General features: G+C 41.0%; 2 protein-coding genes across 4 annotated transcripts; one reads left to right on the forward strand and one right to left on the reverse strand.

Moving 5' to 3' along the window:
• Positions 1-1,324: 1,324 nt before the first annotated feature.
• On the forward strand, positions 1,325-2,333 carry arl14 (ADP-ribosylation factor-like 14). The gene has a single exon (XM_076973143.1). The coding sequence runs from the start codon at positions 1,516-1,518 to the stop codon at positions 2,122-2,124; it is 609 nt and encodes a 202-aa protein (XP_076829258.1). The 5' UTR covers positions 1,325-1,515; the 3' UTR covers positions 2,125-2,333.
• Positions 2,334-3,330: 997 nt separating this feature from the next.
• On the reverse strand, positions 3,331-16,687 carry zp3b (zona pellucida glycoprotein 3b). Of its 3 annotated transcripts, XM_076973142.1 has the most exons (13): positions 16,519-16,675; positions 16,128-16,367; positions 15,629-15,744; positions 15,438-15,541; positions 13,580-13,754; positions 13,366-13,483; positions 13,148-13,233; positions 12,825-13,042; positions 12,427-12,543; positions 8,682-8,942; positions 8,084-8,344; positions 5,743-5,940; positions 3,331-5,345 (listed from the first exon to the last, which is right to left on the reverse strand). In XM_076973142.1, exons 2-13 carry the CDS (start codon positions 16,308-16,310, stop codon positions 5,077-5,079), a joined length of 2,106 nt encoding a protein of 701 aa, XP_076829257.1. In that variant the 5' UTR covers positions 16,311-16,367; positions 16,519-16,675; the 3' UTR covers positions 3,331-5,076. The 3 variants fall into 3 exon arrangements, with proteins under 3 accessions (XP_076829257.1, XP_076829256.1, XP_076829255.1); XM_076973141.1 differs by having other exon boundaries at positions 8,682-8,885; positions 16,128-16,687; XM_076973140.1 differs by having other exon boundaries at positions 16,128-16,685.
• Positions 16,688-17,099: the final 412 nt, after the last annotated feature.

Consider the following 17,099-nt stretch of genomic DNA (forward strand, 5'->3'; position numbering starts at 1 on the left):
AAATTTTACAGTGAGCATCTGTTCCTGGGGTAGACCACAACTTAGCCTAAATTTGCAACCCTGTTAGTCGCAACCCTGTTACTGCATACCAATTTACTGCACACCAATCTAATAAAGAAAATACTTCTTCCATATCTGAGATTGACTAATCAAACTTTTTGATAGTTTATAACCTGTAGATTATAAATATATGATTTAAAATGATCAAAATGAAGATCAAATTTTCAGAAGTGACCACCCCTGGAATGACCCTTAAATACACACATTTGTTTACTACAAATGGCACCAATTCAAACTTCTATTCAAATATCACAGCCGTCGTGATTTGACCTACCCACTACTGGGGTAGGTTGTAACACATGCTGGGGTAAGTTGTAACAATTAGACAAAAGAAGCAAAAAAAAAATGCCACACCATGCAAAATGCTTCAAAATGAGGTTTATTGAAATAAAAGAACAATCCAGAACAATGTCTCTCTCTCTGTGACTGACCATAACTCATATCCACCTTCTGTTTTACACAATGTACATGTGTAAAGAATATGTAAGTCAAATAATAAACAATTTCAATGTGTGTGTGTTCCATGTGCCTTTGCAACTGATCTGACTGACTTGGCCTTCTTTGAGACTTCATCATATGCAGGCACACCTGTCAGTCTTTATTTTTCACTGCTTAGGCATTCTTTAAAATTATTAAAAATCAAGAAAGTTTTCTTAGTTGTATGTAAGGTGATGGTTGTAACACTTTTTAAAGCCGTGTTACAACCCACCACACCCCTGTCGGCCATTGTTTGTCTAGCTATATTAGCATAGTGATTTAAAATTAAATGCATCACAATTTACCAGAGAAACTAGTTTAATGTAATATAATTGATATGTGCAATAGTATAAGTATTAAACAAAATATAGTCTTGATTCAGAAATTTACTTTCTTACCTCAAAATCAGTTTATTCTCTATGAAATCTGCATGTGCCTGTTTCCAGCCTTAATATCCACCATGTGGGATCAGGGAGGAATTGGGTAAACACTGAAATGATCATATGACTCCTATCTTATCCGTGATCGGTGGAATTGATGGTGTTACAACCATACCAAGTCTCCCCTATACACTGCAATGTCTGATACACATTTCAGTATCACCTGACATCTCTGGTTAGAAATGGCACCATGTATTTAATCTTTCTTTTCTTGTTCAAGGACTCATATTTGAGTGTTATGATACATAAATATCAGTTTCATTTCTGATATGATATATGATGAAGTTTAATGCTTAGATATGTGATTACAAGATTTCAAGCATTAGAACATTACGCAGTAGATAATTTATGAACCATGTTTTATGTGGGAGTTGCTGTCATACTTTGACCTGAATATCTTATCAGAGAGTACTGCGTGGGTGAGGACTTAATAAATCAGCCAGTAGCAACAGACATGCTATGTAAACACTGAACAGAAGAGAAGAGACAAGATTCAGATCTCAGTTAAAACAAGCCGTGAGGATCTGGGGTATCAGTAATGGGTCTGAAGGGGTCCAAAATGCCCGAGGCACGTGTTCTCCTGCTGGGTCTGGATGGTGCTGGCAAATCCACTATCCTTTTCAAACTCAAATACAATCAACAGTGCCAGACATTTCCCACGATTGGCTTCAACGTAGAGATGATTGACGCGAAACACAAAAGGAGGAAAATTGTCTTGACCGTGTGGGACATAGGTGGCCAGAAGAAAATGCGAGTCCACTGGAAGGATTTTTACCAAGACACGGCCGGGCTCCTGTTTGTCGTGGATTGTTCTGACAAGTGCCGTTTGGACGAGGCCAGACGCGAGCTGGAGCACATCCTCAAGAACGAGCAGCTCAAGGGACTCCCGCTCGTCATCTTCGCCAACAAACAGGATGTCGAGGGCGCAGCGACCGCCACGGAGATCACGGAGAAGTTCACCCTGCGGAAGATCTGCTGTGGCAGGGACTGGTTCGTTCAGCCGTGCTCCTCTGCCAGAGGTGCGGGGCTTCAGGATGGGTTCAGAAAAATGGTGCACCTGGTGAAGACGAGCTCGGATGACAACATTAAAGAGACAGTAAAGTATTTAAGAGCAAAATCCTTGAAGTCAGTTAGGAAATATCAGTGATGTGATTATAGTAATGTTGTAATGGAATAGATTGGCAGGTTGTGCTTTGCTGGAGCTCTTAAGCCTTTATAAAGTGTGTGCATAAAAATGTATCGGATGCAATTTTGTACATTTGTTATAGTTCCTCTGATTAAGTTGCAAGAATCAGAGTGGACAGGAAGTGTTGCTGCCAATATCCATTTAACTGCCAATAAATGTGGTGAGCAACATGTTCTGTTTTGACCAAGGAGACAGCATTTCTGGAATAAGTAATTTCCACCTAGAATGAGTCATTTACACCACGTGAGTAGTGGATGATCCATGTAGCACACTCACAATAGAAGAAAATACACCGGCTACTTTGGAGTGAAGTGCAGTGATACCATTTCTTGAGGTCCAGACAGAACTGGCCTATTGCGATGATATTAGGGACACCATGCTCCCGTTCTCTGTATGATCATGTGTGTGTAATCATTTGAAATAACTGCAGCTTTTAAACAAAGAGAAATGCAACCAACTTTTTCAAAAAAAATTGCATGCAGCTTTACTTCATCTCTGTTAACACAGCTGGGTGTGGTGTATATGAATGAATGTTCAACTTATATAGCGCCTTTCTAGATACTCAAGGTCGCTTTACAATTTTTAACACAGGTACAACTCTTACACTACCAATCACACACCGGCGAGAAGCGGCAGCCAATTGCGCACAGCGTACTCTCTACTGGGATCCACAGCCCCCTGGGGGACTGAATGGGGTGCAGGAAGGGGAGAGAGGACAGACCCTAGTGACGGAGCACCATCCACCACTGGGCATACAAGCACACACACATTCATGCACAGACACTCAGACACTTTACTGAACATGGACACAAACACACTCAGGGAGAATTTGTCAGGGAATCAGGGACTGCCAATTTATCTAATCTCCATTTCTTTGGACTGTGGGAGGAAACCGGAGACCCTGGAGGAAACCCACACAGACACTTGAACCTACGGGCTTGAACCCAAGACCCCAGTGCTGAGAGGCAAACGTGCTAACCACCAAGCCACCATGTTGGCCATATATACATATACAAAAATTTTTTAAAAATATATAAACTCAGGTAGTGGTGAACTGGAAAGCACATCTGGCATTACTCCATACAGTAGACTCTTTCAGCAGTGGCGGAGCTAGACTTTTATCCTTGGGGTGGCCAGAGGGTGGCCAAAGCTATTTTAGGGGGTCCATAGACTATGACAATGTATATTTACGAAAAGCATTCAATTGCAATCAAAATCTGTAAATGTTATACTTTTCATATCAAGTACATCTTAAACACGCAGGAGATCAGATTTGTGTATGAAATTTGCAGTTTTTTAACAATGTGCAAAATGTACAACATGTAAAAGTAAAAACACAGATGTGCTACTTCTGGCATATCTTACAATCCAAATATACGAAATACGAAAGCTGCTTTCAGCATTCCCTCGATCATTGAGTGACTGTTTTTGAAATAATTAATTCCATTTGAGTAGGCCTACATATTTTCAGTAACTTACATCACTGATACGGTCACACAAGCTTAAGTCGGGGCAAAGAAACCACTGTAGATGTAATGTGTAGTATAATATTTTTCCTAGAAAAGTGTCTTTTTTTACTATTTATGTACAATATGTAAAATTATAATATAATTCATTCATAATATTACCCGCACCTACAAAGTTAAAAAAAAAGAAAGTAAAATGTTTTATAAGCTGCACCGGGCTAAAAGCCGCATATATCTACTGAACTGAACCCATTTAACTGAACTGGGGTGAGTTTCCCAAAACGTTCTTAGCGCTACTTCGTAACCTCGTATGAAATGTACGAGGTTACGAAGTTACTTAGCGCTAAGAACGTTTTGGGAAACTCACCCCTGATCAGTTTCTGAACGGTGCCTGTAGCATTTCACGTGCGACACTTTTTACTGTCAGCCGGTGTTGTGGGGCATTCCGACAACCCTCGTTTATCCGCATAAAGACGCTACAGATTATATTGTCGATTTATGTTTCTATACATAAATAAGAGCTAGGTTTTAATTATCCATCACAGCAAACTGCATTATCTATGTCCAAAGCCACACTGGCTCAAGGGTGTTAATTATTTTAAATAAAATACACACTGGCTATACCGAAGTTCACCTCGGACCACGACATCGCAGTATTACAGCAGTATTATGTCTAAATATCTAGTTAGGACAAAACTAGAGTGCTCAGTGAACTAAGTTATAATCACTGTAACTCCGGAATATCATCTGTAGCGTCTTTATGCGTGTGCAAACGAGGGAACTCGGAATTCGCCACAACACGTTCGTTTGAAAAAAATTCTCCGTCGTGCCTGCTGCTTGCATGTTTTAAATGAAATTGAGCATTGAGTATTATTACCGATTACAAAACGCAACAGGCTCTCAACAAGATGTGCGATGCGGTGACATGTCAGTCATCTGGGGGGGCACTTGGGGTGGCCAATCAGAATTCAGGGGGGTCCAGTGCCACCCCGGCCCCTGCTTTGGCTCCGCCTATGTCTTTCAGGCCTCTGTCTATTAGGGCTACTTGAATTGCTAGTGAAAACATTGGATCCTTTTCAAATGTAGTTAAAAATTCAAAATGTAAACACAATGGATTTAAATCAGTGGCGATTACTATAAGCAAACGATCATGAAATGGAACGACTCGTCTGAAGTGACTATAGGTGAACCCATGACTTACAACTACACAAGTAGTCCTGGTGGCATTTTGTTTCATTCATGTAAATTTTCCTCTTGAAATGCACATAAACAGGTTAGTACAAGTATAACTCATTCTGGTACACATAATGCAACTTGCTCTCACAAATCAATTAGCTTTAGATGACTTAAACTTTTTTATTAAGTAAACTCCATCCGTTTGAAAGAAATATCAGACAAAAAGAATGGGACGTCTTTTCCTTTCTCCTTCAGTGTTCACAGAAACTCCTTATTCAAGGTCACCGTCCTTCTGAAGCAACAGATCAATGGAATTATGGAGAACAGGCTCCTCTTGTAGATTCAAGTTTGAGATCTTCTGATCTGCCTCCAAATCTGACTGATCAGAACTCGCCCTTATGATGTCTGGAAGTTCAGGGTGGCCAGCGTTGGGATTGATGCCAACTTGCTCAGCAGAGGTTGAAGAAACATCTGTCCACTGAAGAGCCCCTTCCATGTTTAGAAACTGAACAAGGGGGTCCATGGAGGTGCGTTCAGACCCTGAAATGAGAAGGAAAACTTCTGTTTTATTTTAGTTTGTTAGTGGAGAGGTTAAAGTTAGGACAAAGAGGTTAAGTTAGGTTAGGCTAAAGCTAAATGGCAAGTTTACGCCAAAAGGTCAATAGATAAAAGGTCAAGAATGATTATAACTACAGGACAGCACTCATGTCCAGCATATTTTCATAATTTCTTATTGGATCTGGAACAAAAATGCTTTGAGGTATGTGTGGTACATTAGAATGAAGTTACTGACGTCCTTATTCTCCAAGTCAAAACAAGCTAGTCCAAGGACAGTGATAACATTGGCTAGGCCTTTATTGGTATTTAGTAAATTCAAAGTAAATTTAGCAGTCCTACTTTTACTTCCAAATAAACATGGTTAGCTTTGCATGATTACCTTGTGCAAGTTTAGACCGGTTGTAGCGGGGATCTTCCAATATGCTATTTAAGTTCTGTTCAACCATTTTCCAATCCATCTCCTCATTCACAACTGGGAGTTGATCAGGGATAAGATCACTAAATGGGTTTATATAGACTGGTCCACTGGATACAGTAGGTGAGGAGTCTGTTGACCAATCATTGTCCTGGATTGGAGCTACAAATTTGAAAGCATGCTTTAGTTCTTCAATTGAACTTTTTATTCAATCTAAAACAATTCACAACACTGGTTAAAAACAGCAATATGATTCTAAACCATTAGAGTTAAATACAAAGCAGCTTCAAGTAATAAGAACTGTATACATCAGGATACAGTTGTGATCAAATTTATTCAACCCCCACTGAAATAAAGTGTTTTGGCCAGTTTGACATTGATTTTGATCATTTCAGTCATCTTATTTACAATTATATCAAAGAGGCACTTATAAATTAGACAAACATAACATAATATTTATGATGGAATAACCACAAATGTCTTTACTGTGCTCACATCATTATCAGTTTTATTCAACCCCCTAGTGACATTATTTTTTAGTACTTAGTACAACATCCTTTTCCAGTTATGACAGCTTTCAAGCGTGAAGCATAGCTTGACACAAGTGTCTTGCAGCGACCTATGGGTATCTTAGCCCATTCTTCATGGGCAAAAGCCTCCAGTTCAGTCACATTCTTAGGCTTGCGCACTGCAACTGCCTTCTTTAGGTCCCACCAGAGGTTCTCAATTGGATTTAAGTCTGGTGATTGCGATGGCCACTCTAGAATGTTCCAGCCTTTCATGTTCAACCATGCTCTAGTGGACTTGGATGTGTGCTTCGGATCATTGTCCTGTTGGAAGGTCCAACATCTCCCAAGCCGCAGGTTTGTGACTGACTCCATCACATTTTCCTCCAAGATCTCCTGGTACTGAAGGGAATTCATGGTACCCTGCACACGTTGAAGCTTTCCTGTACCATTAGAAGCAAAACAGCCCCAAAGCATAATTGACCCCCCGCCATGCTTCACAGTAGGCAAGGTGTTCTTTTGTTCATAAGCCTGGTTCTTCCTTCTCCAAACATAGCGCTGGTCCATTGTCCCAAACAGTTCTAATTTAGTTTCATCTGACCACAGTACACTGTTCCAAAACCTTTGTGGCTTGTCCACATGACTTTTGGCATACTGCAGTCGACTTTTCTTGTTCTTTGGAGTCAGCAAGGGGGTGCGTCTGGGCGTTCTGGCATGGAGGTCTTCGTTATGCAGTGCGCGCCTTATTGTCTGAGCTGAAACTTCAGTGCCCACATCTGACAGGTCTTTTTTCAGTTCCTTAGCAGTCACGCGGGGATTTTTCTCCACATTACGCTTCAGGTAGCGCACAGCAGTCGCGGTCAGGATCTTCTTTCTGCCACGACCAGGTAACGTTTCCACTGTGCCCTTTAACTTGAACTTGCGAATGATACTTCCGATAGTGTCTCTTGGAATATTTAACAACTTCGCAATCTTTTTATATCCATTGCCATTCTTGTGAAGAGCAATAACCTCTTCTCTTGTCTTCTGGGACCATTCTCTTGCCTTCACCATGCTTGGAAACACACCAGTAAATGTCTAGAAGGAGCTGAGTATCACAGTCCTTTTAAATCTGCCTAATTGGTGCTTATCATGCTTGATTGCTGCTCGTTGACATCCACAGATGTTTTCAATACCTGATGGAAAACACTGGAATGAACCTCTGTTCTTAGGAGTGGTAGTCGTAAAGGGGTTGAATAATTGTGTCAATGAAGAAATCACAAAAAGGCCATTTAATACTTTATGACAAAAAATTGATGCTATCTTAGTTGCATTTAGTTCTTTAACAAGTCCTTGTAAGATTTCATTATGAACACAATTACAAATGTGCACTGAATTCCATAAAACCCTTCGCAGCATTGGGGGTTGAATAAATTTGATCACAACTGTAACAGTTGAATACGGTAGCTGGATCCCTACACGTCATACATTTAGATCTGCTGGTCTGGAGAGTTAAGATCAGCTTTCTGGGTATTAAATCTGTACTCCTCAGGTAGTTGGGTAGTAATTTATGGGCACCAATTGCCAAGAAAATGCTAAATGTGCTAGATATCTTTCTATTCTGGACATTCTACACTAGAACTGTAGAAAGTCGGAGAACAAGAGTCCATTTGAAAAGTTCCATCAAATTAAAACCCAAACCAACAGACTACAAGAAAAAACAGATTGGATAGTGTAATTAGTCCTACCTTTTTAGCAAGTAACGGAATAAGACGATCTAAAGGGAACGGCTACATATATAGTCAGGCTTTCAGAAGTACCTTCTTTAAGCTCATTGTCCTCTTGGTCTTCATTTTGAGTGACGTTATAGAAATGGACTTCTGGTGTATTGTTTAAAATCTGCTGAACAACATTCAATTCCATCTCGGTTTCTGGAACTGTTGTCGTGTGGAGGACTGACAGGACAGGCTGACTGAGAAGGGTCTTCATGTAGGAGGACTCAGTAGGTGAAGGTGGATAAGAGCCCATTGACCACGTTGGAACACCAACAGCAAGATCAAAGATGGCAGCTTTTTCACCAACTGGAACAAAAACAAAGTCTTTTATTCTAATTTACTTCACACAAAGTTGAAGGGGTGATAGCAAAGCAAAAGTGTGACATATGGACAAAATAAACAGGAACACAAGGCAACAGTTTGGTTGTTTACTCATTTGTGAAAATTGAGGGTTAAGAACAATACCAATTACTAATAATGAACTTTAATATTTGCAATCATATTCCTTAGATAAGACTGGAGATAAGCAAACATGGGTGCACAAGGTATTACACCAAAACAGAACCAGGATCTGTTTGGGAGAGAAAAATAATTCCATCTTTGGAAAAAACCTCAGAGTCAACAGTTGCATTTATTCAATTACCTCCATCAGAGTCACTGTCCATGTCAAGGGCTACATCAAACGTGTTATAGTGAGCCATCACATCTGCATCATCTTCCATTGGGAGGACTGGATCAGATGCATTATGGGAACCATCTTCCATAGACACTCTGGAGTCTGTTTCTGACTCCACTTGGTAATTGATGGGACTCACTGTTGCACTGAAATGGTGGGATTCAGGTTGCTCTGTAGGGGAGAGTGGGGTGATTTGTGCCAGTGGGGATGTTGTGCCACCCCCTGTTTCTAGGGGACCAGAGAAGAAATTGGTTATGTGACCACACAACCATTCAGAGAGCCTCATTGCATGAGAGGTAAGCACATTTAAGTTTAAAAAATAAATTAAAAAGTTTTGCCTTTCAAAGTAAAATTTCTATGATCAAGGATTTTTGATTGTTGTGTCTAAACAGTATGAAAACATTTTACACGTTTTAGTGCTCTGGTACACTACACTATGAGTCTATACAGCTAGCATGATGTTAGCCCAAAACTACTGGATGATGCATTTTTCCCCAAAACCCCCACTTATGAATATTTTAAACATTCTCTTTTTTGTAATTGTACATGGTATTCTTATATTTAATCACAAACTGACATTCTTAATTTTAGACCCAAAATAGAAATAGACCATCATGCCACGGAGTTATAAGAGGAAGACATGCAGGGCATCCACTCCTCTAGAGGACATGGACAGAGCAGTGAAAGAGGTGGAGAAGGGAAGTCCATTGGTCAGGTGGCGAGGGAGATGAGCATATGCAGGATGTCATTAAAACCATACATGGAGAAGATAGATGGAAAATAAGGCCAGGATATAAAAGAACTGGACTTGCCAATCAAGTCTTATATGAACATATGGAGAAAGCTGGCAGAACATATAAAGGCACTAGCAACAATGTTTCATGGTCTAAGAACATAAAGGCACTAGCAACAATGTTTCATGGTCTAAGAACATATAAAGGCACTAGCAACAATGTTTCATGGTCTAAGAACATATAAAGGCACTAGCAACAATGTTTCATGGTCCAAGTCCCATGAAATGCTGTGAACTGGCTTTTGAGTACGCACGAATAAATGACCGATATGACCCTGCCAGCTTGATCAGAGAGGAAAAAGCAGGTTAGAGGTTAGGTTAAGTGTGCATTTATTAAGAAAAAGTAATAGGGAACATTAATAATTATTTCCCCAGGAACTGCTCATTATTAGTTATCACAATGCAAATGGTTCACAGAGAAGCAAAATTGGTACTTAAAGTGTATAGCTTCAACTTATGCAGATGTAAATGTAAACTGCAATGGCTCAATAAGGGACAAATTAAGGGATATGCTAATAAACTTTTAATCTTTGCTAGGACGCGATTGGTTTGCAGCCTTTAAAGCACGCCCCCATTCGTCATGCCGCACTCCTGAAGCAACCTCTCTTGGTGGAGCTACTGCCTTTAATAGGCACAACATGGGGGAGTTCTTCGAGAACCTCTCTAAAAAGTGATGGACAGGTAATAAAACACACACACACACACACACACACACACACACACACACAGGAAGGAAAGGGGGAGCATCATCTTTAGAGGTCCCCTGTCCTCAGTAGCAGATTTGACATTTACACAACCACATTCAAGTTCCTTAAAACTGCTGTCAATTTATCTAATCAACAGAACTTTAATCTCATTTCAGGCATAACTTTCCTCCACACAAGATCTACAACATGGATGAAACTGGTGTGATGACGCTACAGATCGTCACAGGGAGCGGGAAGAAACAAGCGAGTTCAGTGACGTCAGTGGAAAGAGGAGAGCTCGTCACTGTGGCCTGTGCAGTGAATGCCACGATGCAATCCCACCCACGTTTGTTTTCCCACGTGTGCACAGTTCCTGAATCACCAGCAGGATCCGTAGGTCTTTCTACAAAGTCTGGATAGATGAATGAAGTCTTAATCATCTTCATGGAGCACTTTATCCACCAAACCAACTGCTCCACCAATCACCCAGTCCTGCTCATTCTGGACAACCATGAATCTCACATCACGCAGTGAGAACTGCTAAAGAAAATGGTGTCGTTATGCTCACCCTGCCACCTCACACCGTTTGCAACCTGCAACTTGTTAACCAAGCATTCATGTCGGCAATGACGCCCAGAAACATCAGGTTTCAGAGTGACGGGCATATTCCCGTTCAACAGGGATATCTTCCCAGATGAAGATTATGGCCAAACCCAGAAGAGCCTTCCACTAGTGCTGCTGCTGACCTGCCTGGACCATCACACGAGGAGCCTACCCACATCACAGATCGTGAAGCAGGTCCAGACCCAAGGGAGCCACCCACTCTTCCGGAACCAAATCCCTAGCAGTCATGAAGTGATGAAACTGGTTCTTCTGCCCATTTGGGTTATGCATCTCCAGAAGCCATATTTCCCTTACCAAAAGCCACAGCTAGAAGGCCCAGATGAGAAGAAAGTAAAATAAAAAATCGTGACACACACACCGGAGAAGATTGAACTGGAGAAAGGCACAAACAGGAAAAAAAGATTAAATGGCTGAAAAGGAAAAGAAAAAGCATGAAAGGCAGAAGAAAAGACCTCTCGAAGAATCAAATCAAACTAAACTGATTGACAATGATGAAGTAGAAGATAAAGAAAATGAAGGAATGAAAATGAGAGGGGCTCTGAAAGGGTCCAAACCAACCAAACAAGAAAGTGGTTGTCTCCAGTAGTTCAGAAGAGAGCGACCTTTCCATTCCACTTAACATCACTATGAGAGTTCACATGTCCCGAATGATGATGATGATTATATGGATCTGTCTGCGAACTTTGCAGGCAAAACCAAATCCTACAACTATGTTGGATTGGTTGAGAAGGTTGATGGTGCAGACATCAGCACAAAGTTTCTAAGGCGAAGTAGTAAGAGGTCTGTGGATAGAGATCCCATCTTCACTTTCAAAGAAAATGATGGAGTCATCCCTAGAGATGATGTGCATAAGAAACTACCCACACCACAAAAACTTGGTGGTCCAGCCAGAAGGGAGCAGAAATCTATATTCCCCTGTAGCATCGACAAGTGGGATGTTGTGTAGTAGGCCAGATCTGTGAATAGAATTGCAGTCAATTTGGTCTTCATTTGAATCTCATTTTGTTCTAGGTCTTGTGTAAGAAAATTGACCTTCAATGTCAAATTACCTTTAAATAGAATTACTGTTTGTTTCATTCTGAAGTGTTGGGCCTCGTTTAAGAAAACTGACTGTGTGCTCATGTGGCACAATAGGCTTGTAGAAAACTGGCCTTTGATGTTGTAAAGTAACTTTAAATAAACCTTAAATTGGTCATTTTGTATTCAATCATTTTATTTATATAGCGCTTTTTACAACAGTTGTTGTCACAAAGCAGCTTTACAAGTGCCGAGTCCTAGCCCCCAGTGAGCAAGCCAAGTGGCAAGGAAAAACTCTAGTTTTATAGTATTGAATTTGTATAGCTTTTATATAGCATTACAGTTCTTGAGATCAAAATATATTGTTTTACTTCAGTAATCAATGGCACAATTTACCCCAATGTATTCTCTCCAAAGGCACAACTTATCCCGCACTGGGGTAAGCTGCATTTCTTAAATACTATATTTCACATCCAAAGTGACTGATTCCAGGGATGCACCACATGATGAAATATATGTACATATTCTAGTTGGAAGCATTACTGTCCTGGTCTCACTTTAAAATCACCAAGTAGAAACTGGCACAACTCACCCCACTCTTCCCTACTGGGCTTCACATGGACTTGCTCAATGAGTGGGGTCACAGAGGAGCCTGCTGAGTCATTTTTCTTGGTTACAAGCTCAAGAGGACCCAAAGTCATGGTCCACTCTGAAATAAAGGAAAAATGTACACTTATCCTCCTTGGTTTAACATTTTAGGAGAGATCTATGACGAGGGATGGTGACTTACACACTACATAAACAGGCCTAAATCTATAGAGGTTATATCAGTACACAGGTATATGGACTCCTGTTTAGGCATGTGGTTAAAATGCTAGTACAAAATATTTTCAGAGGACACACAGAATGCATTCTGGTAAATCAACTCTAGAAATGGGTCATTTGTAAAAGATCATTTGTTAAGAGGTATTAAACAGGATGTGAACTAGCCTGAAGCCGTTCCACTCACGCCCTTGCTGGAAGACGGCTCATTGATTTGCTTCAAAGTTTGATCAGGAGGCAGGTGGAGTAAAGGGTGAGGGGTCGAGGCTTCAGTGAGCACAGATTTTGTGTAGGAGGAAAGGGAGGCAGGATCAGTCTTCGATAGATCCTGACTGTAGACCTCACAGCTGCGACATACTTGATCGTCCCCGTCAGCAGACTTCCATCTGCACAGAAGGAGAGTTGATGCACATTCAAATTAATGTCCAGAGAGATGCCACAGAAACCTGTTGCAATTTACAATCATAATCTTGAGCAAAGACTTCCGTTACCTCTCATCAATAAAAGAGCAGGCTCGAGTCTGAAAGCTGGATATGTATCTAGCAGGTACAGCTTTTAGACGACAAGTAATGTATATCTGTCCAGGAAAATGAACACAGCAGTATTATAAGTGAGGCAATGAGGTGGAGAGACCATCCCATCTTCTCCAACACGTATGTACACAAATATGAAGCAAATCAGAAGAGGCTCAAGAGACAAGAAGGCAAACCAAGTTGGGTGCATCTCCACGAAAGATGAAGGTTTTGAGGAGCATCTGCAGTTTGTTCCCTTGCACCCTGGGCAGGAATCGGGACTCAGAAGCTGAAGATAAACCATCAGTGAAGCACCTGAAAATACATTTAATTCAAATATGAATCACACAAGGAGATTAGACTCAAACACAGCAATTCATCTAGCACACAGTGATGCAAGGAGGTACACACCCATGATCATCTACAAAGACATATTTGAGATCACCATCTGCAGATGATGGGCTAGCAACACAGCTGTCCACAAACACTTGCAGTGCCCCGTGATTGGCCAGGGTGACGGAGGCTTCCATGTGAATGGCGTCTCCCAACATGTAGACTTGAGAGCTTCTTTTATACTGCCAATCATCTTCAAAAAGCAAAACACGTCATGGTAAAATATGGTTCCATCAGGCAGCTGATTGAAATACCACCAAGAGTTGACATTGTAATTGGATCAGTTTAACCCAGTCCATGTCAAACTCCAAGTACAGTCATGGCCAAAAGTTTTGAGAATGACAATTATATTTTCACATGATCTGGTGCCCTCTGGTTTTAATGTGTGTTTTTCAGATGTTTATCACATACAGAAATATAATTGCAATCATGAGTAATAAAAGCTTTTATTGACAGTTAGAATGAGTTAATGCAGCAAGTCAATATTTGCAGTGTTGACCCTTCAGGACCTCTACAATTCTCCGTGGCATGCTTTCAATCAACTTCTGGACCAAATCCTGACTGATAGCAGTCCATTCTTGCACAATCAATGCTTGCAATTTGTCAGAATGTGTAGGTTTTTGTTTATCCACCCGTCTCTTGATGATTGACCACAAGTTCTCAGTGGGAGTAAGATCTGGGGAGTTTCCAGGCCATGGACCCAAAATCTCCATGTTTTGATCCCTGAGCCATTTAGTTATCAACTTTGCTTTATGGCAAGGTGCTCCATCATGCTGGAGAAGGCATTGTTGATCACCAATCTGCTCTTGGATGGTTGGGAGAAGTTGCTCTCGGAGGACATTCTGATACCATTCTTTATTCATGGCTGTGTTTTAAGGCAAGACAGAGAGAGCCGATTCCCTTGGCTGAGAACCCCACACATGAATGGTTTCAGGATGCTTTACAGTTGGCATGAGACAAGACTGGTGGTAGCGCTCACCTCGTCTTCTCCGAACAAGCTGTTTTCCACATGTCCCAAACAATCGGAAAGGGGATTCATCAGAGCAAATGACTTTACCCCAGTCCTCAGCAGTCCACTCCCTGCACCTTTTGCAGAATATCAGTCTGTCCCTGATGTTTTTTCTGGAGAGAAGTGGCTTCTTTGCTGCCCTCCTTGAGACCAGGCCTTGCTCTAAGAGTCTCCACCTCACAGTTCATGCAGATGCACTCACACCTGCCTGCTGCCGTTCCTGAGCAAGCTCTGCACTGCTGGTAGCCCAATCCCATTTTTTGGCAACAAAAATTGTTGATTGTTGACTGAGGTGCAATCTTTCTAGCTGTGATACTCTTCCCTGTTAGGCCATTTTTGTGCAGTGCAATGATGACTGCACGTGTTTCTTTAGAGATAACCATGGTTAACAGAAGAGAAACAATGATGCCAAGCACCAGCCTCCTTTTAAAGTGTCCAGTGGTGTCTTTCTTACTTAATCATGACAGATTGATCTCCAGCCCTGTCCTCATCAACACCCACACCTGTGTTAATGGAGCAATCACTGAAACGATGTTAGCTGGTCCTTTTAAGGCAGGGCTGCAATGAAGTTGAAATGTGTTTTTGGGGATAAAGTTAATTTTCTAGGCAAATGTTGACTTTGCAATTAATTGCTGTTAAACTGATCACTCTTTATAACATTCGGGAGTATATGCAAATTGCCATTATAAAAACTGAAGCAGTAGACTTTGTAAAAATTAATATTTGTATCATTCTCAAAACTTTTGGCCATGACTATACAAATTTAAATATACATTTGTAAATTGACTTCATAAAAAAAAAAAAAAGCTTGACAAAGCACTGAACATGGCTTATTTTACAGAGAAAATAAGAAAAGTTAAACCACACCAGTCATCAGTCTGAAGTCAAATTCCATTTCTGCTGCCGATTCATCAGTGGAGATTAGAGGAACCCAGGTAGGTACCACTGCAGAGGAACTTACTTTGTATTTCCTAAAAAAAAATAGAAGTAATTCTGCAAGCTAAATAAAATGAACTGACTTGTCAAAGCTCCAGATGATATCTGGGTAATAAAGTTACCTTATGTACTGGCACTTAATGGGAATGACAGCATTCTCCAAGAAGAATATGCCATCAGGAGACGGGGCAGGAGAGTAGATGAGGACATTTGTATAATCAATAGTTTGATCCGTTACCTGGTTGCAATGCAAAATAACATTAAGGTGTAGCTGTATCCTTGATCTTACAAATGAAGATAAGCACGTACTGACCACGCGCTGTGGCTACAAACTATAAACCCTGTAGCCCAGGGAGGTGCACTCACAGAGAACTATAAACAAACTATACACCCTGTAGCCCAGGGAGGTGCACTCACAGAGAACTATAAACAAACTATACACCCTGTAGCCCAGGGAGGTGCACTCACAGAGAACTATAAACAAACTATACACCCTGTAGCCCAGGGAGGTGCACTCACAGAGAACTATAAACAAACTATACACCCTGTAGCCCAGGGAGGTGCACTCACAGAGAACTATAAACAAACTATACACCCTGTAGCCCAGGGAGGTGCACTCACAGATATACTGGTCCTGCAGTCCGCTACATTTCCAATGATGGTGTACTCATTTGTTCCCGACGCCTCCGCCCCGCAGCATGGTCCTGAAGGCTTGTTCGTCCTGCAGTCCACACCCAGCCACAGGTCTCTCGCGTCAACGAGAATGCCGGTGTTGAATAAATCGGCGTCAATTACGATTTCCATCGAGTCTTCATGACACCTCACAAAGATCTTTTGGAGTCGATGGGATAACGCCTCGACCTGATTTTGATCAACGGGATTTAAAACGTTTATGTTGTATTCAAGGTTCACATTCGACCGTTGCAAAGCGCTTAAATGGGTGTCACTTTCTTGTGTAATAGTCGGATAACAGACGACAGGCCATAGTATTGATATAAGGGCAGTAACGCACCTTAATGTTTTTTTTACAGATTTTATCATGCTACAGTTTGTGCAATCACAAACAATATACTCCTCCCTGCTGAACACCCAACACTAGACAAACCAAGTCTCACAGCAGTAAGCCTATTTAAAGCCCATTTTCACTTAGCTCAGGGTATCACTTATTTGTGTGCTACTGCCTTTTATCGGAATGATAACGCGGTGCCGCACCTGCCACCAATTAGTCAGATTTATTTTGGTTCTAAGGAAAACGTTTAATGAGTAAAACCCTGTTTATCCAATATAACAGCTCGACCTCCAGGGTGATCAATAAATAACTCAGCCCACCACCAACACTGAGGTGAGCTATTTCGTATCTGAATTTGTGAGCAACAAAGCAACTGTACAGATACTTTCATAGGTTATAGATTCGGGATCCACAATTTAAACGATTATAAGTATTAGTTTATTTTTTAATAATTTGGGCTTTCACGAAAACAGGATTTCAGAAAAATTTGAATGCTTTGGACAAATCAGCCCAAATTTGGCAGGGCATGAATGTTTTAAACTGAGTGTGACACAGTAATCTTATGTGACACATAAACCTGCACA

The sequence above is a fragment of the Brachyhypopomus gauderio genome, chromosome 14 (genome assembly GCF_052324685.1).
Source record: "Brachyhypopomus gauderio isolate BG-103 chromosome 14, BGAUD_0.2, whole genome shotgun sequence".
Lineage (NCBI taxonomy): Eukaryota > Metazoa > Chordata > Actinopteri > Gymnotiformes > Hypopomidae > Brachyhypopomus > Brachyhypopomus gauderio.